This window comes from Salmo trutta, chromosome 24 (genome assembly GCF_901001165.1).
Source record: "Salmo trutta chromosome 24, fSalTru1.1, whole genome shotgun sequence".
NCBI classification, from domain to species: Eukaryota; Metazoa; Chordata; class Actinopteri; order Salmoniformes; family Salmonidae; genus Salmo; species Salmo trutta.
The window spans coordinates 10,410,893-10,437,543 of NC_042980.1; the positions used below are offsets into that span (position 1 = coordinate 10,410,893).

The window sequence follows — 26,651 nt, forward strand, 5'->3', positions numbered from 1 at the left end:
GTTGTGACCCCCCCTCTCCCTCTGCAGGCACTAAAGGCCACAGGATTACGCACAGGAGATCCCCGGCTGAAGGAATGCATGGACACCCTTAAAGTCACCCTGAAGAACACCTCGGACGGAGTCATGCTGGACAGACAGCTCTTCAAGAAGTAAGTGTTGTTCCCCGATGCGAATCAGAGACGCTCAGTAGTGTTAACGATATATGGATCGATAGAGAGTGGGGCGTGAATACGCTGTTAGCTATGTATTACTCTTTTCACAATATTGTACCCACCCGAACAAGGCTGGCTTGGATATTTTCTTTTCACATGGTCTCTTTCAGCACTGTTCAAGCAACTATGGTGGATGCTTAACCTGACCAGCTCAGTTTGGCTCGGCTCGTCTCAGTAGTGTGAAAGCCCTAATGAGGGATGATTGAATCATGACTGCGAGTCGTTGTGTCTGTGCAGACAGAGCTCCAGTTCCTGCGTGTTTTCCTCATCATAACAGCTCTAGCTCATGAATCATTCATCCCGTCTCTTCTCTGGGTTAAGATGGAATCCATTATTCACGTCTCGCCCGCCTGTGCCAAGCTAGAGGAGACCCAGTGATCTACTTCCTGCCACAATGTCACACGGCCCAGATCGAACCTAATTGTTGACATCCTGTCCTGAACCTTGTCACCTCAAGGCAAACTAACTAATCCCGGTGATGTCACTTTGTTTCTATGAGCCACATGTTTTAAAATGCATTGTAAATACATTATAGGTATTTATGCATTTTAAATACATTATAGGTATTTCTGCATTGTAAATACATTATAGGTATTTATGCATTTTAAATACATTATAGGTATTTATGCATTGTTAGAATTTCTTACAATGAGCCATGATGAGCTATTATGAATGCTTATAGCATGTCTTTAATGTATATTACCACCTCTGAGTAATGCTATATGAATGCAGTTGTTGTCTTTTGGCCACAAAAGGCTGTGAAGATGAGCCCTGAGCTGTTATGAATGCTTACGGAGGTCTTATCATCCGCTATGCCATGGTGAACGTGATATGATAATAGGCCATCTAAAGTGCATTCATAATGCATTATAACGGGGTGGCTTAGAGAGAGCGTTAACCCAAATCCTTCCAGAACAGGTTCTATCAGACAGAGACCCCACCAGAGCCAATCGGATGTCGTGTCGTTCAGGCAGAAAGCGTCAGGCTCACGTATAGCGCCATGACACAGGACATCATGTGCTCTCTGCAGCATGTGTTATGTCATCGTTTTGATGTCTTCGCTATTATTCTACAAAGTAAAACCCTTGACTGGTACAGTGAGCAATATGTTTGGAACATCAAATCGCTAGGAACTTGCGGTATCGAATGGCAATCCATATAGAATCGCAGTATCGAGAGAATATCGGATCGTGAGGTCCCTGGCAAATCCCAGCCCAAGCGTGTACCCACCCACACACACCTGTCCCCCATCTTACTCAAAGACAAACAAGCTTGTTTACAGCCACGCACATGCACACACTGGGCCTGACAGTTGCCATTAGCGGCCAACGCGGCGCGTCTTACTTCTAAGCTTCTGTGGCGAAGGGAAATTACTTAGCAGTGCATGAATACACTCATTCGTTCTCCCTTCCTCATCTTACCTAACATCATGCTCTGGACACCGTTAAGCTACACCGCCCTAACTGGCCAATTAGCAGAGGGGTTCCCAAACCTTTTCACTCAGTCCACCCTTCCTGCATTGGGGAACATCCCGCTCTCCCCGCGCACCATTACTATTACTATTGGCACAAGCACTGTCCACACCCCTCTTGTTGGTGGAGAGAATTTTGCAGGGAAATGTATTTCCTCCAATTCTACACATTTTGTTATGGGGTGCAGAGAAAATGTTGCTGTTTTTAAACCACATTTTTCTTGCAATTCTATACATTTTGTCATGCCTAATGTGTATTCATGTGATATATTTTAGCGACTCAAACGTTAACAACAAAATCTATGGGCTGAATAACCTAGCTAAAAAAAAAACGTTTAATTGACATGGGCTAGTTGATCTGGACATTTCTGACAAGTTATAAATAGCTCTAAGGTTTGCAATGACTGACGTGACAAGAGGAACTGACGATGCACTATCCAATTTCGAAATGTCACCTTGTGCATTCTACTATTACAACTTTCAAGAGTACGTTGAAAGCCGGACTGAGTAAAAAAAAACAGAGGGGGGGTTTGGGAACCACTGACCTGGCACTTTCATTCTCTCTGTTGTCACCCGCTGAATACATTGTGGGTGTGGGTGGTAGTAGGCTGGCCAGGTTAACATTGACGGGGCACTGTGTAAAACGATATGCTCTGTCCACTCATTCCGTTGCTGATGGACGGTAGACTAGACAGGGGGTCCGGTCCTCCTGGAGTAGCAGAGCCAAACCACAGAAAGTCTATGTACTGCAGTGTTTGGCCGTAGGCTCAAATGACTCCGTTGATTGGCGTGCGGTGCTTGCGACATCAGGGTTGTATTCATTAGGGAACACTGTATCAAACCGTTTTGTAACGGAAAACATTTCTTTATTGGAGAAGTTCAGGTAGTCCCTCCCTGTTTCTAACGTTTGTTGCCTAATGAATAGGACCCAGGGTTGCATTCTGAACATTGCAGATGGTAATGTCTTGTGCAGAGCTCACGATTGCTCGGCTGGTGCCGTGTCATGTTTGCTGCCTGCTTTTCTGCACAGCGTCATCCATCACCACAAATGAAATGTCAAATATCTGTGTGTGTGGCGATGGCCAGCTATTTTTAAGACACCGGGGCAAGGTGGAAACGAGTGATGGCACTACTATACAGTCGCACTGAAACTATTCCGTCTGTCCGGAGCCAAACTGGTCTCCATATCTACACGCCATGCCCAGTTATGCCCATGCCAGTCTTCCTGTTTTCATCTGCATCTAGAAGAAGTGCTGCTTGGTTCCCTAAAGACAACCCTTCCGTTATTTATCACCACCCCCCAAAAATAGTTTGTCCCTAGAACATTTCTGTAACTGCAGCCTGCTCGCTGAGTCTCCAAGGCCTCTAGCTCCCTGAGGGACGTGTATGTAAATGATTGCAGCAGAGGGATGGCGATGGAACTATGGGATGTCTCTGTCTCCTGGACACACCTGGGTGTTATACCCTTCAATGTGTTAAATGCTAATATTGGCTAGAAACGCTCTCCTGTGGCCTGGCGGCACTTTAAAAACAGTATCCTACAAGAAACCATGCATTCAAACCTTTTTAGATACAGTATGGTTATCTATTTGTTCTTCAAGGATCTTTAGGAATAAGGCACTGCATCTCAGTGCTAGAGGCGTCACTGCAGACACCCTGGTTCGAATCCAGACTGCATCACAACCGGCCGTGATTGGGAGTCCCATAGGGCGGCGCACATCGTCCGGGTTTGGCCGGTGTAGGCCGTCATTGTAAACAAGAATTTGTTCTTAACTGAGTTGGATGAGGGTTAAATGAACTAAAAAATAAAATGATAAACATGCCCAAGTTGCCACCTCACTTTTTCTTTTTAGTAGGCCATATACTGTGGTCATTGAGATAAGCATCTTTTATGAACATTCATGTAGCACTCACAAAGCTACAGTAAGTGAGTTTTGTTTATCTTAAGTTAACCAGGCACGTGACCATGGCGTTGGCGTTAACTGAGAGCATCTGGGAATACTTATATTAGGCCTATGTTGGGACTGCTGGAATTTTTCCCCCCCTACTGGTGTGGTTGTTGCTTTACAGTCATGGAATGTATGCACTTACCCATAATGTTTTTGTGTGTGCATGCGACGCGTTCATGTGTTTTTGTTTGACTATCAATTAGTATTTCATCCTGTGGCCCCAGGCTATTGTTAGGTTCTAAATAAAGAGTACAAACTCACAGACAATTAGTGAAGCTCAAACCAAGTGTTTTCACCCACTGGGTCACACAGCTGCATAAGACAAAGACGTATTTACACCATCACTGGTATTTAAATGTTCCTCCTATACGGAGTCTCCTCCTTACACATCTGAACAGCCAGTACATCTCTGTTGCTATACAGGACTTTAGTGATGCATGTTCTTTCTCACTTTCATCTGACCTGACCTCGGCCCAAATTCCTGACTTGTCCCAGACTGTGGCCCTTTTCCTTCCCATATATCCCTGATGTCTAACAATAACATGTTCTGACAGAATGTAAACATTCTACATTCCTCTTTCTCCCTCAGTGACATGAATGAGTATATTTTATATTTTCAAGTTTAGAAGTCAGAACTCATCACGATAAAAAACAGTTTGTCAGTTTAGTGTCTATTTTGTTGCTCACCATGGCTATGTTAGCTCCACGCGAACTACCTGAGCTAAGAGGGACTCAAGTCATGTAATGTCCAAATAACCTCTACCACCCTCCTGCCTCCAGGTGTGTCCAGAGCAACATAGTCTTGCTCACCCAGGCCTTCCGCAAGAAGTTTGTCATCCCCGACTTCCAGTCCTTCTCTTCTCACATTGACGAGCTCTACGAGAGTGCCAAAAATCTGACCGAAGGCCAGGTTGGTAATCAGCCCATCCTGGGGGAGGTGGGTGGACGCCATCCTTCTCGTTGTTCCTGTAGTCTGCCTCTTTCACCTTTTTTTTTTATTTTGTCTTCCACCTCCTCTGTGGTATCGTCAATGGCAGATCTTGTGTGTAGCTGGAGTTTTCTTATGTATCCTTTTCTTCTGTGTTCGCTTACCTGTACACGCTTAGAAAAAAGTGTTCTTCGGATGTCCCCATAGGAGAACCCTTTTTGGTTCCATGCCGAACCCTTTTGTGGAAAGGGTTTTGCATTAACTCAGTGTTCTTACCTGGAACCAAAAAGGGTTCTCCTATGGGAACAGCCGAAGAACCGTTTTTAGATTCTAGACGGCACCTTTTTTTCCCCCCTAAGACTGTATGTATTTTTGTCAAGGGAGTTGGCAGTCTTACACGAAACAGGTGTTGGAACTATTTTTCTCTCCACCGCAGGTTGCAGACTACATTCCCCAGCTTGCCAAATTTAGCCCCGACCTGTGGGCCGTGTCTCTGTGTACCGTGGATGGACAAAGGTTAGACTCGCGCCTCACCACACCATTATGTACTCATGAAGTTTTTATCATGTGATTGAGACAAGGTGATTATTATTATCTTTAAGACCAACAGTTGGTAAGTTGGTCAACAGTTGGCAACACTGAAAATGCACACGCTTCCGCTATTTAACATCTGCAAATTTACCCAGTGATAGGATATCTCAAGGCCATCTGAACTGGGACAAGGGCCAGCTAAACTTCCAGTAGAAGCCAAACGTTACGATGTGGGGTCCGCAGTTTAGTTCTGGTGCACTCATTGATAATAGATATCGTAAAATAACAACCAATCTTAGGGGGTGTTTGTGTGTTTATATGTCTGTAAATGACACTATCTCTCCGCTTTATGATGTTTGCTGTAGGATAGAAAGTCATAAAGATAACATTGGAATGAGGTGTTTTGTTATGTTTGGTTTTCGTGATTTATGATTTACAGCATGTTGAAACACCATGACGCACAAAATGGGGAGGGGCAGTTATCTGGATGGCCCTTAGCATTTCTTCTTTTCTTTCTCTGTCATTCTTACTGTCTTTCTCCGTCTATCTATTCCCTCTCTCTTTCAACCTACCTCGTCCTCTGTTTCTCTATTTCTGTTCTTCATCTTTCTTTCCTTCTATCCTGTCTCTTTTTGTTCTGTCTGTATTCCACCCGCCACAGTCTTTCTCCTTCTACCTCTTTTTCACTCTCTTCCACCCCCTTCTGAGCTTCTCACTTTTCAGTGTCTCCCCTCCCCATCTCCTTTAATGACGCCCCATGAGGGACGATGTCTAGTCATAGTGACCTTCTATAACAATATGTTAACTCGCTCACTACTCCCCCACATGATGCGCTCCAGATATTGCACACTGCTTTAGTATTCAGCAAGAACACCTCCCCAGTTGAATAGTTCCTGCATGCACACAGCGGTTCTTGGCAGAGTTGAGGCCAATATCTGCATTGAAACGATATTTTTATGAACAATTTCTAACTGTCCTCAAGCCGTTCTTGTGATATCAGTGTCATTATTACCTTAACAGAGCTTCTCTCACATCAGTTTATCATGTGACGTGATGACACGTAAAGTCAATTAAGGTGCACCTGGTTTGTGATGTGTAGGAAGCCTTAAAGAACAGTGAAGCAGGACTTGATTAACCTGTACTTAAGCCTGCTTTTGTTTCTCCTCAGACACACGGTAGGCGACACCAAGGTCCCCTTCTGCCTGCAGTCGTGTGTGAAGCCGCTGAAGTACGCCATCGCGGTGCACGACCACGGCACCGAGTACGTGCACGGCTTCATCGGGAAGGAGCCCAGCGGCCTGCGCTTCAACAAGCTCTTCCTGGACGAGGACGGTGAGCTGGGAGGGACACACACAGCTTTGTTTCTCAGAGCTGATCCTGCTGGGGCACAGAATTAGACTAGAATGACCAGAATGGGGAAAGCCCCTCAGATCACGCCAGGGACCAGTTTGAATCCAAATCACAATAATGTTGAATCCAAATCACACCGTTAAATTCTGTATCCCTGTCATCAAATGTTATTTCAAATCATTACAGGTCAGGTAAATAGGCAGGTACAGCATCACTGTGTCGCAGTGGACAGTTTTTTTTCCCCCCCCACCTGTGTCCAGACATCTAAAATAAATAAAAAATTGTATTTTTCGGAGCAGTATGACGTAGCTAGGTCATAGGTCAACGTACGCCATAGCCACTTTGCCTTTGAACGCCCCTGTCCTCTCGCCATCCCCTTTGTTTGATTATTTCTCCTCTTAAGTGCTTTTGATGAATAGCCCACAAGTGATGTCTCTTTCCCCAGTCCCCTCTGTCTACACATCGATGCCTCGAGCATCATCATCCATCCAACACGGTTATAGATGCCACTGCTTTCTAAGGTCTCTCCAGCTGATGACACATCCACCACGGAATACAAGGCTTAGTTGTAAATGTTGACATCGCCAATAAAAAGAGTGGGGAGAGGCCCTTACTTGCACCACACCAACCCCAACCGCCTTAGTCTATTTTCAATCCAATTTGGCCTTTCGACAACTGTTGCTATGGCGACGGGATGAAACTTGAATGATTCAGAGGCCATTCCCTCCCTCTGCTCAGTAGGGGTGGGCTGACGTATGATGAGGAGTCGGGGGGGGGGGCTCAGTGTCCTCCTGCTTGCTTTTCCACCTATGATTCTACGTCTAGCTCCCTCTCAGAATACCAATAGAAAGATCAATGGTGACCCAGGAATAGAAGAAAGAGAACCTGTCAAGAGTCCCAAGGTGTGTGTGTGTGTCCTAGCTGGCCATATGGAAACCTCAATGTTTTCCTACACACACATTATGTAGTCAAAGTATAGGTGACCTTCATTCCCTCAACACATTTGACTACCAAATGGAGGATACATTTCACTGTCCTCCTCACCCCAAGAAATGGGATATGCCTGTGCTGGTAAATCAGAGAACATTAAAAAACGATACATTTTTATTGGATATGTTCAGGTATTACCTCCTCCATTTCAATACGTTTTCTCCCATTTAGTTCCTACTGACATTTTGACAACTCTGTTAAATTTGCGCTCGTCATAAGAAAGATACAGTATGTAATGACGTACTCTACAGTGCCTTCAGAAAGGATTAACACCCCTTGACCTTTTCCACATTTTGTGTTATAGCCTGAATTGTTTTTACAAATTATTTCAAAATGAAAAGCTAAAATGTCTTGAGTCAGTAAGTATTCAGCCCCTTTGTTATGGATAAAAAAATATAAAAATGTGTAAATACCAGAATAAAAATGTGCTTAACAAGTCACATAATAAGTTGCATGGACTCACTCTGTCCAATAATAGTGTTTAAAATGATTTTTTTTAATAACTTCATCTCTGTACCCCACACACAATTATCTGTAAGGTCCCTCAGTGAAGCAGTGAATTTCAAACACGGATTCAACCACAAAGACTAGGGAGGTTTTCAAATGCTTCACAAAGAAGGGCACTTATTACATACATTGAATATCCCTTTGAGCATGGTGAGGTTATTAATTACACTTTGGATGCTGTATCAATACACCCAGTCATTACAAAGATACAGATGTCCTTCCTAACTCAGTTGCCGGAGAGGAAGGAAACCGCTTAGGGATTTCACCATGTGGCCAATGGTGACTTTACAATGGTAACAGAGTTTAATGGCTGTGATAGGATAAATGTGAAGATGGATCAACAACATTGTAGTTACTCCACAATACTAACCTAATTGTCAGATATTCCTAAAAATGCATCCTGTTTGCAACAAGGCTCTATATTAAAACAGTTTTTTTTTTAAAGTAGCAAAGCAATTAACCTTTTGTCCTGAATACAAAATGCTATGTTTGGGGCAATTCCAATACAACATTTTACTGAGTACCTCTCTCCATATTTTCAAGCATAGTGGTGACTGCATCATGTTATGGGTGTGCTTGTAATCGTTAAGGACTGGGGAGTTTTTCAGTAGCAAAATCTTAAAGGAAAACCTGGTTCAGTCTGCTTTCCAACAGACACTGAGATTAATTCACCTTTCATCAGGACAATAACCTGAAACACAAGGCTAAATATATATACTGGAGTTGCTTACCAAGTAGAAGACCTACAAATGGTTGTCTAGCAATGATCAACAATCAATTTTGACAGAGCTTGAAGAATTTTGAAAAGATTAATGTGAAAATATTGCACAATCCAGGTGTGGAAAGCTCTTTGAGACTTACCCAGAAAGATTCACTGCTGTAATCGCTGCCAAAGGTGCTTCTACAAAGTATTGACTCAGGAGGTGTTTCTTTATTTCATTCTCAATTCATTTGCAAAATGTTCAAAAAAAAGTACTTTGTCATTATGGGGTATTGTGTTTAAATGGGTGGTAAAAATATAAATTGTATCCATTTTTAATTCAAGCAGTAACAACAAAATGTGGAATTATTCAAGGGGTATCCTCAAAGCTTCTCAGAGTAAGAGTGCTGATCTATGATCAGTTTAGCCTTTTAGATCATAATAAATGCAATTTATATGGACAGATCCTAGATCAGCACTTCTACTTTCAGACACTTTGTGGATACGGGCCCTGGTCTTTATCATCCCCTGTCTGCGTGGGCCATGTGCCACTGTTCTCAGAATCCCCTGGTGGAGGTGCCAGGATAGCTATGTCAATTTGGTGACCGTTATGTAAGGAGGTTAAGACTCACTGCAGCGAGAGAAGTAGCCTTGACATTTGGACATTGAGCAGGACCCAGATCATATTGTTTGTTTACTGTTCATTTCACTTTGCCCCTAACCCTGACAAATCTCATTAGTATCTAAGTAGTCAGAGAGAAAGTGTTGGTCTGTCATGTTTGAATAACAAACCTGATTGATTCAAGTGCAGGCTTGCGTCTGTTCTCAGCGCTCTATGCCAAATGACATTTGCATATCCATTTAATTTACAATACATTTAAAAAAGGTTTGCTAAATTATTAATGGATTTTCTAGTGTCGACAGTGGTCTGTGTTTGATATGGTTCTATGAATTTGTATATAATTTTACAATGAAAGCCACGTCACTCCAACATTCTTCGTAGCAAGCATTTATAACCGATACCTTAGTACATTTTTGAAAAGGCTCTGCAAGGAATCCTTCCCACTTTAGGTCTTTGAGACTTGTAATCAATATTTTAAGTTAGTGTATATTGTTTTTCTATTTTTTTATTCCAGATAAGCCCCACAACCCCATGGTGAACGCCGGCGCTATTGTTTGCACCTCACTGATAAAGGTAAGAATCCACTTGTGTTTCTGTGTATTTTTACTGTATCTCATTCATAGTTCATACCAATGACCTCCGGCCCAGATAAGGTACATTTGCCTTGTTCACTCTGTCCCAGCGTCGATATTTGATTAGTGACGAGCGCCGCGATCTAACACTGGGGTCTTCAACCTTTTCTTGCCCAGGGGCCCCAGTCATGGCACACCGGCGACCCAGGGACCCCATCATGTGTTAGCAATTAGGTGAATGATAATGGCAGGGAGAAGTAATAAACATTATAAATGAATAGATTTGGTAGATTGTTTTTCTCTTTTTTACTGTAGGTATGTACAAAATTAGCTTAGTCTGTTATTGCTTGCGATATTGATAAACAGAGTCAGGGTCAGTGTGGTAGACAGATAATGTTTGGAATGCCTCAAGGGGGGTTAACCTAGTTTGTCATCATCATCGTGTGTTTGTCTGAGAGAACACCTCTTGACTTAACAGAGAGGCATGAAGTTGACTGCTAGGTGATTGCCATGGCGATTAAGGCCTGTCGTAATCCTCCCTGAGAGGGATTTAGGCCAGGCACACTGGGACATGATTTTGCCGCCCCCGGTGATAATAACCTGGATGGACAAACAGAAAGACACACACATACAGACAGAAAGGCAGACACACACACACACAAACAGACGAAGCTATGTCAGCGAGATCATGGAGCGCTTTAGCTGAGCCCGCCAAGCAGGGTTTCCGTTAGTAAAATGTGGCACTGGACATTTGCCTGGCAGCATTTCAATTTATCAGACCCATATGCATTGGGTGCGTAACTTGGTTAGGCCGTCTACCCACGGTGCTCGGAAGTACAGAAATCCCATTTAGATTAGGGTAATTCATCTTAACAGAACATGCAACTCGAGGATGCAACGACGTGCATCCTTACCGAATTCCGATGCGCACTTGGAAGAGTAACTGTCCACATGTACTTTTCCTCAGCCAACAAGACGAGTAACGAACAGTCAAATCACTAGTCTGTCAATCTACTGTCCCCTATGGTAGAAAAGTTGACCTATTTTATTGGTCAGCTTGGCAAGAAAGAAATAGCCTATTCCAAACTGACTCTGGGACAGTTGTGGGACTATAGATCCCAAAGTAATACAACCAGTAGGCTCCATAAAACAACGTTAAAAAGCAATGAGGCTGATGCAACAGATCAGAACATTTAGCTTAAAATGTTGATAAACTATTATATCTTCACATTATACGCGCAGCAATGCAGACAAGGCAGTAGGCTAGGCGCGGATGTTCATTCCATAATGCAATCAGTGGGAAACCACAGAGATGAAAATATCCATTAGAAATGTAGAAAGAGGGGAGATCTAAAGATGCAAAGACTAGCATGGGTTGCTAATATGACTAGGATTGTGCCTTTGGCTACTGGACAATGAAATAAAGTTGATTTGAAAACGAATAGAACATGAGAGAAATAGGCTACTGCTTTCAATGGCATATGGAAGACTTCCAAATGCCACGGATATGGTCGGATACATAATATGTAGTAAAACGTTCAGGTTTCAAACAATTAAGTACATGTTTTCAAAATGCATACTGCCTCCAGCTCATTGCGAAGTCGTGTGACGCGTGAATGAAACCTGCCTTCTGTTACCTATGCACAGGCGAATAAGAAGCGTGCTTCAATTACTAGTTGAGAAATAATAATAGTATAAAGGTGATTGCCTTGACTAATAATAGTCAACTCTAAAGGTGATTGCCTTGACTAATAATAGTCAACTCTAAAGGTGATTGCCTTTAGAGTTGTTACGCAATGATTGGGTTTATAAAAGCACCTTTCACTCCAGCAGCAAGGAAAGAGCTGTTTGAGGTCCTAGAGCAGCAACTATCATGCTGTCTGACAGGTTTTTCACTCAAAGGCGCCGCATCTGTATGATATGCGCGTGTGATTAAATAAGATGCATAACGAATTTACTCACGCACCAATTTACTTCCACTAAATAAGCATGACTTGTCAAATATATTTCAAAAGCCGCTAAACTTATTCCATCTACTTATTTAGTTCACTCTCTTTTCTTCATGGAAACAATCTTTCCTCTTTAAACAGGCATTGATCCTGAGCTGGTCAATCGGAGAAGCTAGTGCTAGCTTTTGGTGTCCCTCTAAGAGGTTTGCTACACTATTACAAAAAAAGTTACTAGGGACCTTAAATGATAGTTCACCTGTCCCCGTAGGATAACCCTTTTTGCTTCTAGGTAGAGTCCTTTTGGTTCTAGGTAGAATCCTTTTGGGTTCCATGTAAAACCATTTCCACAGAGGGTTCTACATGAAACCCAAAATATAGGGTTCTCCTATGGGGACAGCTGAAGAACTCTTTTGGAACCCTTTTTTTCTAGTAGTGTAGTCATTAGCTTAACCCCTGGCTTCTGTGCCTCTCCACACCTGTCTAGACCTAATAAACTGTCTTTCTCATCTTCTCACTGTTGTCGACTCCTGAGGACAGGAGGGTGTCACCCCATCTGTCTGCTCTTTGGAGAGGATGGACCAATAGGAACAGAGTAAACGCAAACATCACAGAAGTGATTGTCTGTTCTCGTTGCTTGTTGAGACTCGTTGAACATTAATGTGAGGCTTGTTTTGTTGTGGAATTGACCATTGTTCTAGGAGCTCCTCTGAGGATTAGGCTACTTTTTCTGGGACTATAGGACACGTATGTTGTTTGGTCTGATCTGTTTGTGCGGTCTCCCCATCTCCTATGGTCATTTGCGTGACATCGACTATAGGAGTTGTCAAGAAAGCACAAACAGATCTGGGAGCAGGCTTGTTGTTGACCCGCCACTCACTGTCAGAAAGAGTCCGGGTAGCCATTTGATTAGCTGTTCATGTGTCTTACTGCTTGAGAGTAGAAGCTGTTAAGAAGCCTTTTGGACTTAGACTTGGCACTCCGGTGTCGTTTGCCGTGCGGTAGCAGAGAGAAGAGTCTATGACTAGGGTGGCTTGAGTCTTTGGCAATTTTTAGGGCCTTCCTCTGACACCACCTGGTATAGAGGCCCCGGATGGCAGGAAGCTTGGCCCCAGTGATGTACTGGGCCGTACGCACTACCCTCTGTAGTGCCTTGCAGTCGGAGGCTGAGCAGTTGCCGTACCAGGCGGTGATGCAACCAGTCAGGATGCACTCGATGGTGCAGCTGTATAACTTTTTGAGGATCTGAGGACCCATGGCAAATCTTTTCAGTCTCCTGAGTGGGAATAGGCGTTGTCTTGCCCTCTTCACGACTGTCTTGCTGTGTTTGGACCATGATCGCTTGCTGGTGATGTGGACACCAAGGAACTTGAAGCTCTCAACCTGCTCCACCACAGCCCCGTCGATGAGAATGGGGGGCGTGCTCGGTCCTCCATTTACAATAGTCCACAATCAGCGCCTTTTTCTTGATCATGTTGAGGGAGAGGTTGTTATCCTGGAACCACACTGTCAGGTCTCTGACCTCCTCCCTATAGGCTGTCTCATTGTTGTCGGTGATCAGGCCTACCACTGTTGTCATCTGCAAACTTAATGATGGTGTTGGAGTTGTGCTTGGCCTTGCAGTCATGAGTGAACAGGGAATACAGGAGGGGACTGAGCACGCACACCTGAGGGGCCCCCGTGTTTTGGATCAGCATGGTGGATGTGTTACGTACCCCTACCACCTGGAGGCAGCCCGTCAGTAAGTCCAGGATCCAGTTGCAGAGGGAGGTGTTTAGTCCCAGGGTCCTTAGCTTAGTGATGAGCTTTGAGGGCACTATGGTGTTGAACGCTGAGGTGTAGTCAATGAATACCATTCTCACGTAGGTGTTCCTTTTGTTCAGGTGGGAAAGGGCAGTGTGGAGTGAAATAGAGATTGCATCATCTGTGGATCTGTTGGGGCGGTATGCAAATTGGAGGTGGTAGGGTTTCTGGGATAATGGTGTTGATGTGAGCCATGACCAGCCTTTCAAAGCACTTCATGGCTACACACGTGAGTGCTATGGGTCGGTAGTCATTTAGGCAGGTTACCTTAGCATTCTTGGGCACAGGGACTGTGGTGTACTGCTTGAAACATGTTGGTATTAAAGACTCAGTCAGTGACAGGTTGAAAATGTCAGTGATGACGCTTGTCAGCGCATGCTTGGAGTACACGTCCTGGTAATCCGTCTGGCCCTGCGGCCTTGTGAATGATGACCTGTTTAAAGGTCTTATTTACATCGGCTGCTGAGAGCGTGATCACACAGTCGTCCGGAACAGCTATGCTCTCATGCATGCTTCAGTGTTGCTTGCCTCGAAGCGAGCTTCAAAGTCATTTAGTACGCTTGTGTCACTGGGAAGCTCGAAGCTGTGCTTCCCTTTTGTAGTTTGTAATATTTTGCAAGCCCTGCCACATCTGACGAGCGTCGGAGCCGGTGTAGTACGATTCGATCTTAGTCCTGTATTGATGCTTTGCCTGTTTGATGGTTTGTCGGAGGGCATAGCGGAATTTCTTATAAGCTTCCGGGTTAGAGTCCCGTTCCTTGAAAGTGGCAGCTCTACCCTTTACCTCAGTGCAAATGTTCCCTGTAATTCATGGGTTCTGGTTGGGGTATGTATGTACGGTCACTGTGGGGACGACGTCATCGATGCACTTATTTATGAAGCCAGTGACTGATGTGGTGTACTCCCCAATGCCATCGGATGAATCCCGGGAACATATTCCAGTCTGGGCTAGCAAAACAGTCCTGTAGCTTAGCATCTGCGTCATCTGATCACTTCTATATTGAGTGAGTCACTGTTACTTCCTGCTTTCGGAATCAGGAGGATAGAGATATGGTCAGATTTGCCAAATGGAGGGCGAGTGAGAGCTTTGTATGCGTCTCTGTGTGTGGAGTGAAGGTGGTCTAGTTTTTGATTTGAATTTTGATTTTTTTTCTTCTCTCTGGTTGCACATGTAACATGCTGGTAGAAAATAGGTCAACCGGATTTAAGTTTCCCTGCATTAAAGTCCCCTGCCATTAGGAGCGCCACCTCTGGATGAGCATTTTCTTGTTTGCTTATGGCCTTATACAGCTTGTTGAGTGCGGTCTTAGTGCCAGCATCGGTTTGTGGTGACAAATATAGATAAACTCTCTTGGTAAATAGTGTGGTCTACAGCTTCTCATGAGATACTCTACCTCAGGCCAGAAAAACCTTGAGACCTCCTTAATATTAGATTTCTAGCTGTTATTTACAAATAGACACAGACAGCCACACCTTGTCTTACCGGAGGCAGCTGTGCTATCTTGCCGATGCACCGAATACCCAGCCAGCTGTATGTTATCCATGTCGTCATTCTGCCACGACTCGGTGAAACATAAGATATTACAGTTTTTAATGTCCTGTTGGTAGGATGGTCTTGATCGGTGCTCATCCATTTTATTATCCAATGATTGCACGTTGGCTAATAGGACTGATAGTAGAGGCAGATTACCCACTCGCCTTCGGAACCTTACAAGGCAGCCTGACCTACGTCCCCGATATCTCCGTCTCTTCTTCATGCGAATGACGGGGATTTGGGCCTTGTCGGGTGCCTGAAGTAAATCCTTTGCGTCTGATTTGTTAAAGAAAAAATGTTCGTCCAGTACGAGCAGAGTAATCGCTGTCCTGATACCCAGAAGCTCTTTTCGGTCATAAGAGACGGTGGCAGAAACATTATGTACACAATAGCACAATTGGTCAAGCCTCCGGCGCCATTTCGTGAAACAACTCATCCATTATACTGACCCCCCCCCCTTTCGTTGAAATATAATGCACCAAATGATAAACAGATGGAGATGTCCATTACTTTTCCAAGTGCTCGTGTATGTCCTACCAGACTTCATGGTGTGTGACAGATGGACACGAATCGGCTATGGAAATCGAGACCTGCATGTTGGCCTACCAAGCAGCTAAGTGTATACAGAGTATGCACACACCTCCCCACGGAGAGGCTACGCCTTCACATACCTCTACATGGAAACAGGAGCACACACACTACATACTGTACACACACACACACACACACACACACACTGAAAGGTATATGTTTTTATTGGGTTAAGCCACGCATGGAGTTGATTTGAAAGGTGTTGTTACTCTGTCTGGGTGTCCATTTTATTCCCATGTGAGTTTTTTCCACAACATTACACAGGCACTGCGAGTAGAACAGCTACTCCTGAGCAAGCTGCATTCTCCTCCATTCATTGACAAGGTCATATGTGGGTGGGTTCTTTCTGTTCATACATTTTGCCTGTGAAACATCGAAAAATCCAGTGGTTTTGTCTTTACTTGTCGTCTATGTGTCACTTAATAGATGTCTGTGTCCCTCTCAATGCCCTGTCTCTCTCAGTATGTACCCGCATGTGCATCATATAGCATAGTGTAGAGCTGATTACACCACTCACAGGAAATATGTTGGGCTTACACACCCCACTGTGTGTCCATGACAACGCCACCGGGGCCACACCCCGACTATGTAACCATGGTTTTGATGGCTTCTTGTGTCTTTTTTGTGTATGTTGTTGCATATTTTGCAGACTTAGGAACGGTGGGATAATATGACCACCGCTGCCATGTCGTTGGTAAATGACGTTGGTAATTTTTCTTCCTTTTCTCCCTCCCCCACCATCCCCTCTCATTGAACAAGCCCGGATAGAAAAGATGCATCGATAGCCCCATTTAGCATCTCTTTCAACATACCACTGTAATTTTTTGTTTTACTTGGTTATGTGTACCGATACATATGTTAGAATGCTGTCTGGAAGCAAAGTATTTTTCTCTGAATATATGAAGCAGGCTGAAGTCAGTAGACATGCATGCCTTTTTTGTTTTGACAATGTCTAGCAAAGCCAGTAATAGTAAAGAAATAAGAGCATACTAGATCAAGTGACAAGGAAGATAGTTTTTTTTTTCCCTCCCTTGCGCCTTCCTTTGCTCCCTTTCTACCTCCCGCTCTTCTATTTAGTCTCCCAGGCTATCAACACTCCATGCTAATAAGCCCTCCTGATCCCCAGAGCTGTTCACAGGACACGTGTTAGCCTATAATACACACACACATACACACACACACTGCACGGCACTAAAATAAGTGTTAAATAGGGCTGTGACGGACATGGAATTTTGGATGAAAATAATTGGACCGCCAAATGACTGCAGTCTCTGTAATAACCGTTCAAATAGGAAGTGTGATTTGTTGATTCAACGGACATTACAAAATATCCATTGCATGAGCCACATTTAAAGCTGCAATATGTAACCTTTTGGGCGACCCTCCCAAATTCATAAAGAAGTGGTAGATCTGTGCTACTGTGAGTTATTTCTATGCTTCCCGTTCTTAAGTTTTTGTTTTTGCGTCTTTTACTATACACTATATTTGCTTGTTTTGTCACATAAACTGAAATTAGGAGAACTATTAGAATTGTAGCAATCAGGTAATGGCAGAGGGACTTTTGCATAGTGCATCTTTAACATAAATTCAATGAACATTCTGCATTACCATGGAAATTATTGCGTCACAATACCAGGCAGCTATTACGAGTGTACCCATGAGTTTACCAGGCAAATAGGTTATCAATAAAACGTCACAATATGGTGCCGAGTGTACAACTTGGCTGCTAGGGTGAAAGGAGACCCCAGGCTCCGCTAAAACCATTGACAGGTAGCTACGTGCCACTTTCAAAGGATTGTTAAATAAATGTTAGAACTATTTTGGTTTTAGTATCATCACCTGTTGAAGAGCATTGTCAAAACTACCCATTTCCGATTATTCCATGCAGAACAATTGCGCCCATGTATCTCTTTCATCAGAGTTACGCAAGTATGACCTATTGCCAGGGTTAGATGTTCCAAGCACATTTATTCATCGTTTGCTACAACACCTTTCTTGCTTCAGCAAGGGGCGAAAAAGTTTCATGTTAAGAGTCCATGTTATGGCAGAAACGGACTCAACCGCACAAATGCGCCCCCCAAAAAATATTTAAAGAACGTGTGTATGTATATATTCTGATAACTATAACTGATATATTCTATTTTTTAATGGTTATGATGGTTATTCTTCATCCATAACCATTGGTTATATGGTAACCATGACCGTCAGTTACACGGTTATATGTAATTGTGCCAGACCTAGTGTTACATTTATATACAAAATGTGATTATGACGGATCATCTTCTTTGATTTGATTCCAGCCAAAGCCCACTCATTAACTGTCTATTGACTCTATAAATTCATTATACTTCTCTCTTTAACTATTTAACACCCGTCAGATTCTCTTCATCCATGTTGAATTGTGTATGTTTGTCTAGGTTTCACCGAAGCTCAGTTAACTTTGCATTTATAATGCATCAAACTGATCATTCGTTTTTGTGTATGACAGTATTGTTATTATTTAAGCCAAGGCTTATGTATTTACTTTCATTCTGCTGTAAATATTTTCTCTTTGTCCAACAAACTTGACTTAATACCTTTTCTATTACTTTTCAGCAGGGAGCGAGCAATGCTGAGAAGTTTGACTATGTAAGTAAACTCAAGTTTAATACAACATTTTGTGCATTGTGGCAGCTGTTTGGAGTTGTATGGGGTATTTTGTGGTTGTTTTAGGTAATGTATGTTAGAAAAAAAGTTTAACTGATTTCTTTGTTTCGTTTCCAGGTCATGAACTTCCTGAATAAGATGGCAGGAAATGAGTATGTAGGCTTCAGCAACGCCACGTAAGTAGAGAGTGGCACCCTATTCCCTACAGTGCATTCAGACCCCTTGACTTTTTCCACATTTTGTTACGTTACAGCCTTATTCTAAAATGTATTAAAACATTTTTTCCATCTCATCAATCTACACACAATACCCCATAATGACAAAGCAAAAACTGATTGTTAGAAATGTTTGCACATTTATTACAAATAAAATGTATTACTGAAATATCTCATTTACATAAGTATTCAGACCCTTTACTCAGTACTTTGTTGAAGCACGTTTGGCAGCGATTACAGCCTTGAATCTTCTTGGGTATGAAGCTGCAAGCTTGGCACACCTGTATTTGGGGAGTTTTTCCCATTCTTCTCTACAGATCCTCTCAAGCTCTGTCAGGTTGGATGGGGAGTGTTGCTGCACAGCTATTTTCAGGTCTCTCAAGAGAAGTTTGATCGTGTCCGGGCTCTGGCTAGGCCACTCAAGGGCATTCAGAGACTTGTCCCGAAGCTACTCCTGTGTTTTGTTGGCAATGTGCTTAGGGTCGTTGTCCTGTTGGTAGGTGAACCTTCGCCCCAGTATGAGGTCCTAAGCACTCTGGAGCAGGTTCTCATCAAGGATCTCTCTGGACTTTGCTCCGTTCATCTTTCCCTCAATCCTAACTAGTCTCCCAGTCCCTGCCTCTGAAAAACATTCCCACAGCATGATGCTGCCACCACCATGCTTTACCGTAGAGATGGTGCCAGGTTTCCTTCAGACGTGACGCTTTGCATTCAGATCAAACATTTCAATCTTGGTTTCATCATACCAGAGATTCTTGTTTCTCATGGCCTGCGAGTCCTTTAAGTGCCTTTGAGCAAACTCTAAGCTGCCTGTCAACGCGCCTTTTACTGAGAAGTGGTTTCCGTCTGGCCACTACCATTAAAGGCCTAATTGGTGGAGTGCTGCAGAGATGGTTGTCCTTCTGGAAGGCTCTCCTGTCTCCACAGATGAACTCTGGAGCACTGTCAGACTGACCATTGGGTTCTTGGTCACCTCTCTGACCAAGGCCCTTCTCTGCCGATTGCTCACTTTGGCCGGGCAGCCAGCTCTAGGAAGAGTTGTGGTGGTTCCAAACTTCTTCCATTTAAGAATGATGGAGGCCACTGTGTTCTTGGGGACCTTCAATGCTGCAAAACACAATCCTGTCTCAGAGCTCTACGGACAATTCCTTCGACCTTATGGCTTGGTTTTTGCTCTGACGTGCACTGTCAACTGTGGTACCTTATATAGACAGGTGTGTGTGCCTTTCCAAATCATGTCCAATTAATTGAGTTTACCACAGGTGGACTCTTATCAAGTTGTAGAAACATTTCAAGGATGATCAATGGAAACAGGATGCAGCTGAACAAAATTGAGTCTCATAGCAAAGGGTCTGAATACCTATGTAAATAAGGTATTTCTGTTTTTAATTTTGAATACATTTGTTTAAAAAATTAACCTGTTTTCATTATGTCATTATGGGGTATTGTGTGTAGATTGATGGGTAAAAACATTTATTTAATCCACTTTAGAATAAGGCTGTAAGGTAACAAAATGTGGAAAAAGTCAAGGGGTCTGAATACTTTCCGAATGCACTGTATACAGTGCACTATGTGGGCCCTGGTCAAAAGTAATGCAGTAAATAGGTAATAGGACACCATTTCAGATGTAGCCCCTTTGTTTGGCCTCCTTCTCCTTTCCATGATTCATCATTGTTTAGACTGCAAGCATGCAGTCTAAAGTCTGGATGTTTACAGTAGTTAATCACAGTAGGCTCATGATCTCAGTTGGAAGAGGGTTTTTAATTATGACGCAATGAAGGAATGTGGTGGAAGAAAACACACCAATTCACATGGGTGTAGACTGTTAACTCTTGTGTTCTTTGTTACCCAGGTTCCAGTCGGAGCGTGAGTCAGGAGACAGGAATTTTGCTATCGGTTACTACCTGAAAGAAAAGAAGGTCAGAACCGTGATGCTATCTCTCCCTCTCATCTTTCCACTTCCTCTTATCCTCCCTGTTCTCTTACTTGGCACTGTTTGCTGTTCCCATTGTACAACTCGCTAAGTCGGAGAGCTGCCTTTACGTTTAAATTTGAGTAATTTAGCAGACACTCTTATCCAGAGCGACTTACAGTTAGTGCATTCATCTTAAGATACTGTAGCCAGGGGGGAAAGCCACATATCTCAATCATAGAAAGTACATTTAAAAAAAATAATTAGCTAGCAGCAAAGTCAGTGCTAGTAGGTGGAAATTATTTACAGTTGAAGTCGGAAGTTTACATAAACTTAGGCTGGAGTCATTAAAACTCGTTTTTCAACCACTCCACAAATTTCTTGTTAACAAACTATAGTTTTGGCAAGTCGGTTAGGACATCTACTGTGTGCATGACACAATTAGTTTTTCCAACAATTGTTTACAGACAGATTATTTCACTTATAATTCACTGTATCACAATTCCAGTGGGTTAGAAGTTTACATTCACTGAGTTGACTGCCTTTAAACAGCTTGGAATTCCATAAAATTATGTCATGGCTTTAGAAGCTTCTGATAGGCTAATTGCCATGATTTGAGTCAATTGGAGGTGTACCTGTGGATGTATTTGAAGGCCTACCTTCAGCTTCAGTGCCTCTTTGCTTGACATCATGGGAAAATCAAAAGAAATCAGTCAAGACCTCAGAAAAAAATTGTAGGCCTCCAGAATTCTGGTTCGTCCTTGGGAGCAATTTCCAAATGCCTGAAGGTACCACGTTCATCTGTACAAACAATACTACGCAAATAAACACCATGGGACCACGCAGCCGTCATACCGCTCAGGAAGGAGACGTGTTCTGTCTCCTAGAGAGGAACATACTTTGGTGCAAAAAGTGCAAATCAATCCCAGAAAAACAGCAACGGGCCAAGTGAAGATGTTGGAGGAAACAGGTACAAAAGTATCTATATCCACAGTAAAACGAGTCCTATATCGACATAACCTGAAAGGCCACTCGGCAAGGAAGAAGCCACTGCTTCAAAACCGCCATAAAAAAGCCAGACTACGATTTGCAACTGCACATGGGGACAAAGATTGTACTTTTTGGAGAAATGTCCTATGGTCGGATGAAACAAAAATAGAACTGTTTGGCCATAATGACCATCTTTATGTTTGGAAGAACATAAAGCAAGCCGAAGAACACCAACCGTGAAGCACGGAGGTGGCAGCACGGAGGTGGCAGCATCATGTTGTGGGGGTGCTTTGCTGCAGGAGGGACTGGTGCACTTCACAAAATAGATGGCATCATGAGGGAGGAAAATCATGTGGATATATTGAAGCAACATCTCAAGACATCAGTCAGGAAGTTAAAGCTTGGTCGCAAATGGGTCTTCCAAATGGACAATGACCCCAAGCATGCTTCCAAAATTGTGGCAAAATGGCTTAAGGACAACAAAGTCAAGGAATTGGGAGTGGCCATCACAAAGCCCTGACTTCAATCCTATAGAAAATGTGTGGGCAGAACTGAAAAAGCGTGTGTGAGCAAGGAGGCCTACAAACCTGACTCAGTTACACCAGCTCTGTCAAGAGGAATGGGCCAAAATTCACCCAACTTATTGTGGGAAGCTTGTGGAAGGCTACCTGAAACGTTTGACCAAAGTTAAACAATTTAAAGGCAATGCTACCGAATACTAATTGAGTGTATGTAAACTTCTGACCCACTGGGAATGTGGTGAAATAAATAAAAGCTAAAATAAATCACTCTACTATTATTCTGGCATTTCACATACTTAAAATAAAGTGCCGATCCTTCTGACCTAAGACAGGGAATTTTTACTAGCATTAAATGACAGGAATTGTGACAAACTGAGTTTTAAATGTATTTGGCTAAGGTGTATGTACATTTCTGACTTCAACTGTATTTATTTTGATTTAGGAGCTACTCTATCTTTCCTTAATAAGGAGTAACTGAACTTAAGCCATCTCGCTCTCTGTCTCTGTCCAATGTATAATCTAAGATTGCTGAAATACAGAACTGCACGTCAGTCATGTCAAAATATATTGCATGGATGTAATCTGTCTGTTCATTCCTCATTTTCTATTCCTCCCTCTCTCTCTCTCTCTCTCTCTCTCTGCAGTGTTTTCCTGAGGGGACAGACATGACGTCCATTCTGGATTTCTACTTCCAGGTACATACAGACAGACAGCCCACAACAAGTACACACTGCCAGTGGAGGGAGAAATGGGGAGGACAGGCTAATTTTAATGGCTGGATTGTGAATCCTCCCCCTCTCTCTTTTTGGGTCTGGTGACTGACTTTGTTCATGTGCTTCTCTGGCTGAGAAGGGAAATGTGTGCATGCGCACGCATGTGTGTAATGGGATAGCTGTGTTGACGTCACATCCCTTTAGGTGTTGACAGCCTTCTTCTCTGGTGTCGCGCTGGCAGCCCACTGACCTATAGGCTCCGGTCATGCTGGTCCTTTGGTAATGTTTGCCTTGGCCCACTGAGAACTCGCATAACCTGGAGTCTTTCCTAAAACCATAGAAGGACTAGAGAGAGGAGTAGTTGTACTGGGTACATTATACTCCATGTAAATGCATATACTTTGATTATAGTATATTGTTTTCATTTTCTATGCATACACTCTATTTTGATTATACTGTAGTATGTTTTCATCCAGATTGGGGGCAATATTGTGACAGGAGAAGAATTGAGTACGCAATGCCCTAGACTCACATTTCACTCCTATATTTATTATGTGTGCATGTTCTATATTAATATATTTCTATCACTATAACTGTTTGGCTTGATCTTACATTTGTGTTGTAACTGTCTGTGTCCCTCCAGCTATGCTCCATCGAGGTGACCTGCGAGAGCGCCAGCGTCATGGCGGCCACCCTGGCCAACGGCGGCTTCTGTCCAATCACGGGTGAGCGCGTGCTGAGCCCGGAGGCAGTGCGTGACACGCTGAGCCTCATGCACTCCTGCGGCATGTACGACTTCTCTGGCCAGTTCGCCTTCCACGTGAGTACACTGTCCCTCACCGCCATAGCTCATATAGCACCACAACACTGCTGTATATAAATGTTCCACAGTCTCCCGTTCTTTATCTGCTCTGACAAAAAAAATTGCTTTCACCTGGCCTGTTTTTTTTCTTCAGAAAAGTGCAGATGAAAGAGAGGAGACAAGAAAAGGAAGCCATTTTACACTATTGAGATGCATCTTGAGTGTCAGTCCACAACATTGACTTTTGTGGTCCAGTTAAAGCACAGCTTATTCTGCCTAATACTGCCACTCTCTGACAACATCTGCCTTTTCCTCCTGCCCAATATGACCCTTTTAGTCCCATCCAGCCTGTCTCTGCCCCACAATGTCCCCAATTGCCCTCCACTGGGCTCCAGTCGCTGTCCTTGCCAGAACAAACCAGGTCAATGGTCTACCTATAGCCCCCATGGAGGATTATCCAATCAGATGTTGCGCGATTATCCAATCAAGTATTCCCACGCATAATAGGGAGACACGTGATCGTATACAAATGTAAACAAGGTTTGAAATGGTTATGTATTAGTCAAATATTATATCTGTTTGGGCTTCTTGCGGTCAATTTGCAGTCTACAAATTATTCCCCAGACCATCCTCTCAAGAAAAAAATTGGCCCAGCGGCTGAATCTAGTTGATCCCTGCTGTAGGTCCTATGCTTTCCTTCATTGCTTTCACTCTGTGTGTCTGTCTGTCACTTACTCTTAGTGTGTATAATGCCCTGGGCCTGTATTCACCTTGAGTCTGAGTATGATTGTTAATATTGGATCACTTTTGTCTTCGATCATAATGAATAAGGGGAGCTTATCCTAGATAATGCACTTCTTACATTTTGGGCCCTGATGTCCACAGAGTTGTGGGTAACCTCTCCCTGCGTCTTTGTGTCTCTAGGTGGGCTTGCCAGCCAAGTCGGGCGTGGCAGGGGGCATCCTTCTGGTGGTGCCCAACGTCATGGGCATCATGTGCTGGTCTCCTCCACTGGACAAGCTGGGCAACAGTGTCAGAGGCATTCAGTTCTGCACGGTACGGGGACACACTGACAAACACACATTGACACCTCCGCATAGACATACTCAGCCCCCCCCCCCCCCACACACACACACACACACGTATTACTACTACCACCCTCACACATGATCATATTTCTACATCTTATTATATATCGCCCTTTCTTATCTCCCGCTCCCTGAGCCGCCACTGCATATACATTTTTCTACCATCAGAAATGAGCTAGCCTAGCCAACTAGTCCTCCTGGAGCATCTGACAAGGCCTCACAGAAACACCTTATTTAGTGCATTTCCGGGCCCAAATAGCTTCGTCATCTCTCTCCTCTCCCCCCTAGTAATTTTTCTCTTCCCCGCCAGGCATTATTAATTCATAAGTCACTGTCTGACTCCTCTATTTTGCTGCGTCACGGGGGAAGTGAATGCATACAGTTTGATTCGGAACCTAAGCTAGTCTTCATGCTACAATTCAAACTTTATTGTTCCTGCAAAGAAACTCATTGTGCAGACGAGTACATAGACACAGACGCATAAAACTATTTCCCAAGTTGGGATCAATAAAGTAATACTCTACTCTCTACTGTCTACTCTACTCAAACAAGTATAAAAAAATTGGATGGATGCTAGTTTCTGTTTGCGCCAACTAAGCTGGTTATGGCATTTCACACAATGGTACGCAGTATGACTTGTGTTGCATAACAAGATTTATGAATGGTACATACTGTATGAAGATGTATGTTTACTTGTGATATCCCATAGTGAACTAGTAGGTGCTTTCTCATTGAGGCCCAGTCATTGGCGGTGAGGTTACGTACAGATACAGCTCTGAGCCGTAGAGAGAGGCCCCACGCTAGTCTGCTCCTTAATAACAAAGTGATGATTGATTAGATCGCATGGCTGGAAAACAATGCCAGGGATCACTGTCAACATGTAGTTCAAGAACGCAATGTTCTTTAACACTAGAACTGCCATAGGCCAACGGCCACTGATGTTTAGATTTTTTAATTTTTTTTAAATTATTATTATTATATATTTTTTTTTATCACAAACAGAAAATGATTTAGAGCCTTTACTCAGCCACGTGCTAATGAGTCTCTCTCTCCTCACTGAATGAATGACAAATGGATGAATGGGCGATTAATTGTGCACTTTACTTCCCAATTGAATTCAAAATTAGGCCTAGCTGAACGACAAGGAGGGAGAAGAGGTTGATTTTAATTTGGAACAACAATAGTGTAATGCTGAGTTTTATGCTTATTTATCAGCCTTGGCGCTCATGTTTATACCAAATCATTTGAATGCGCGCCTTGCGGGTTGATATCATTCTCTTTCATGTTTTACTTTGTAAAAAGAAGCTGTTACTGTTTTATTTACTATTACTCTATTGCTAATCCAATTTATTGTAAGGGAAATGAATCATGCAAAACATATCCTTGACTCTATCCAAGTTGATGAGCGAGGGGAAGCAAACGATGCCAGTCAGCCTGCACAGCCGGCTCATCAACTATACCGAAACTAATTTCACACGTAATAAAAGTTAGCCTAAAGATAAGATTAAATTGACAATAGTCTGATTTGAGTGACAATATTATCAGTTGTCAAATTGTACATGAAGAGATGGGCGCAGCTTGGAATTGACAGATGCAGGGAAAGGAGCATCACTTTATCAAATCCTCATTCTGAGTCACATGCAGGTCAAACATTTTGATTTCTATATAGTTTCAGAAAGGCATATTCTGCCGTTTATGACAATTCCCGTTGTCAAATAAATAAATATTTCCAAATATCACTTTTTACAAGAATGTCTGGGTTGTCCATACTTTCAGCATATGGCCACTTGTGAGGCAGCATTGCTCTGGCTATTAAGCAAAGACTAGTAACATAATACATTAAAATATGCTATAGTTTTTTTTTTAAATACATTTTCTTATTATCACAATGTTTCTTTAAACCTGCAAAAACTAAATTATAATGATTCCGTTGTGATGGATTTAACTCTTGAATTAGTGGTTTTTCTTTTTTATTTATAGACTAGAGTAACATAAGCTCATACAATTGTTATTTGAAGTAATAGTTTTTTAGTATTCTAATATTATGTAAGACCTTCA

At 43.0% G+C, this 26,651-nt stretch overlaps 1 protein-coding gene across 7 annotated transcripts in view; it reads left to right on the forward strand.

Annotated features, from left to right (window-relative positions):
• Positions 1-26,651, forward strand: part of glsb (glutaminase b) — a 59,347-nt gene that overhangs the window by 19,619 nt on the left and 13,077 nt on the right. For 3 of the 7 annotated variants that reach the window (XM_029710913.1, XM_029710914.1, XM_029710908.1), the window contains exons 3-13: positions 28-149; positions 4,413-4,569; positions 4,997-5,076; positions 6,260-6,423; positions 9,775-9,833; positions 18,302-18,334; positions 18,470-18,528; positions 20,420-20,486; positions 22,635-22,685; positions 23,347-23,523; positions 24,430-24,561. In XM_029710913.1, coding sequence (XP_029566773.1) covers positions 28-149; positions 4,413-4,569; positions 4,997-5,076; positions 6,260-6,423; positions 9,775-9,833; positions 18,302-18,334; positions 18,470-18,528; positions 20,420-20,486; positions 22,635-22,685; positions 23,347-23,523; positions 24,430-24,561 — 1,101 coding nt within the window. The remainder of the gene's footprint in view (positions 1-27; positions 150-4,412; positions 4,570-4,996; positions 5,077-6,259; positions 6,424-9,774; positions 9,834-18,301; positions 18,335-18,469; positions 18,529-20,419; positions 20,487-22,634; positions 22,686-23,346; positions 23,524-24,429; positions 24,562-26,651) is intronic. The other 4 variants (XM_029710915.1, XM_029710910.1, XM_029710909.1 and 1 more) reach the window with 3 other exon arrangements.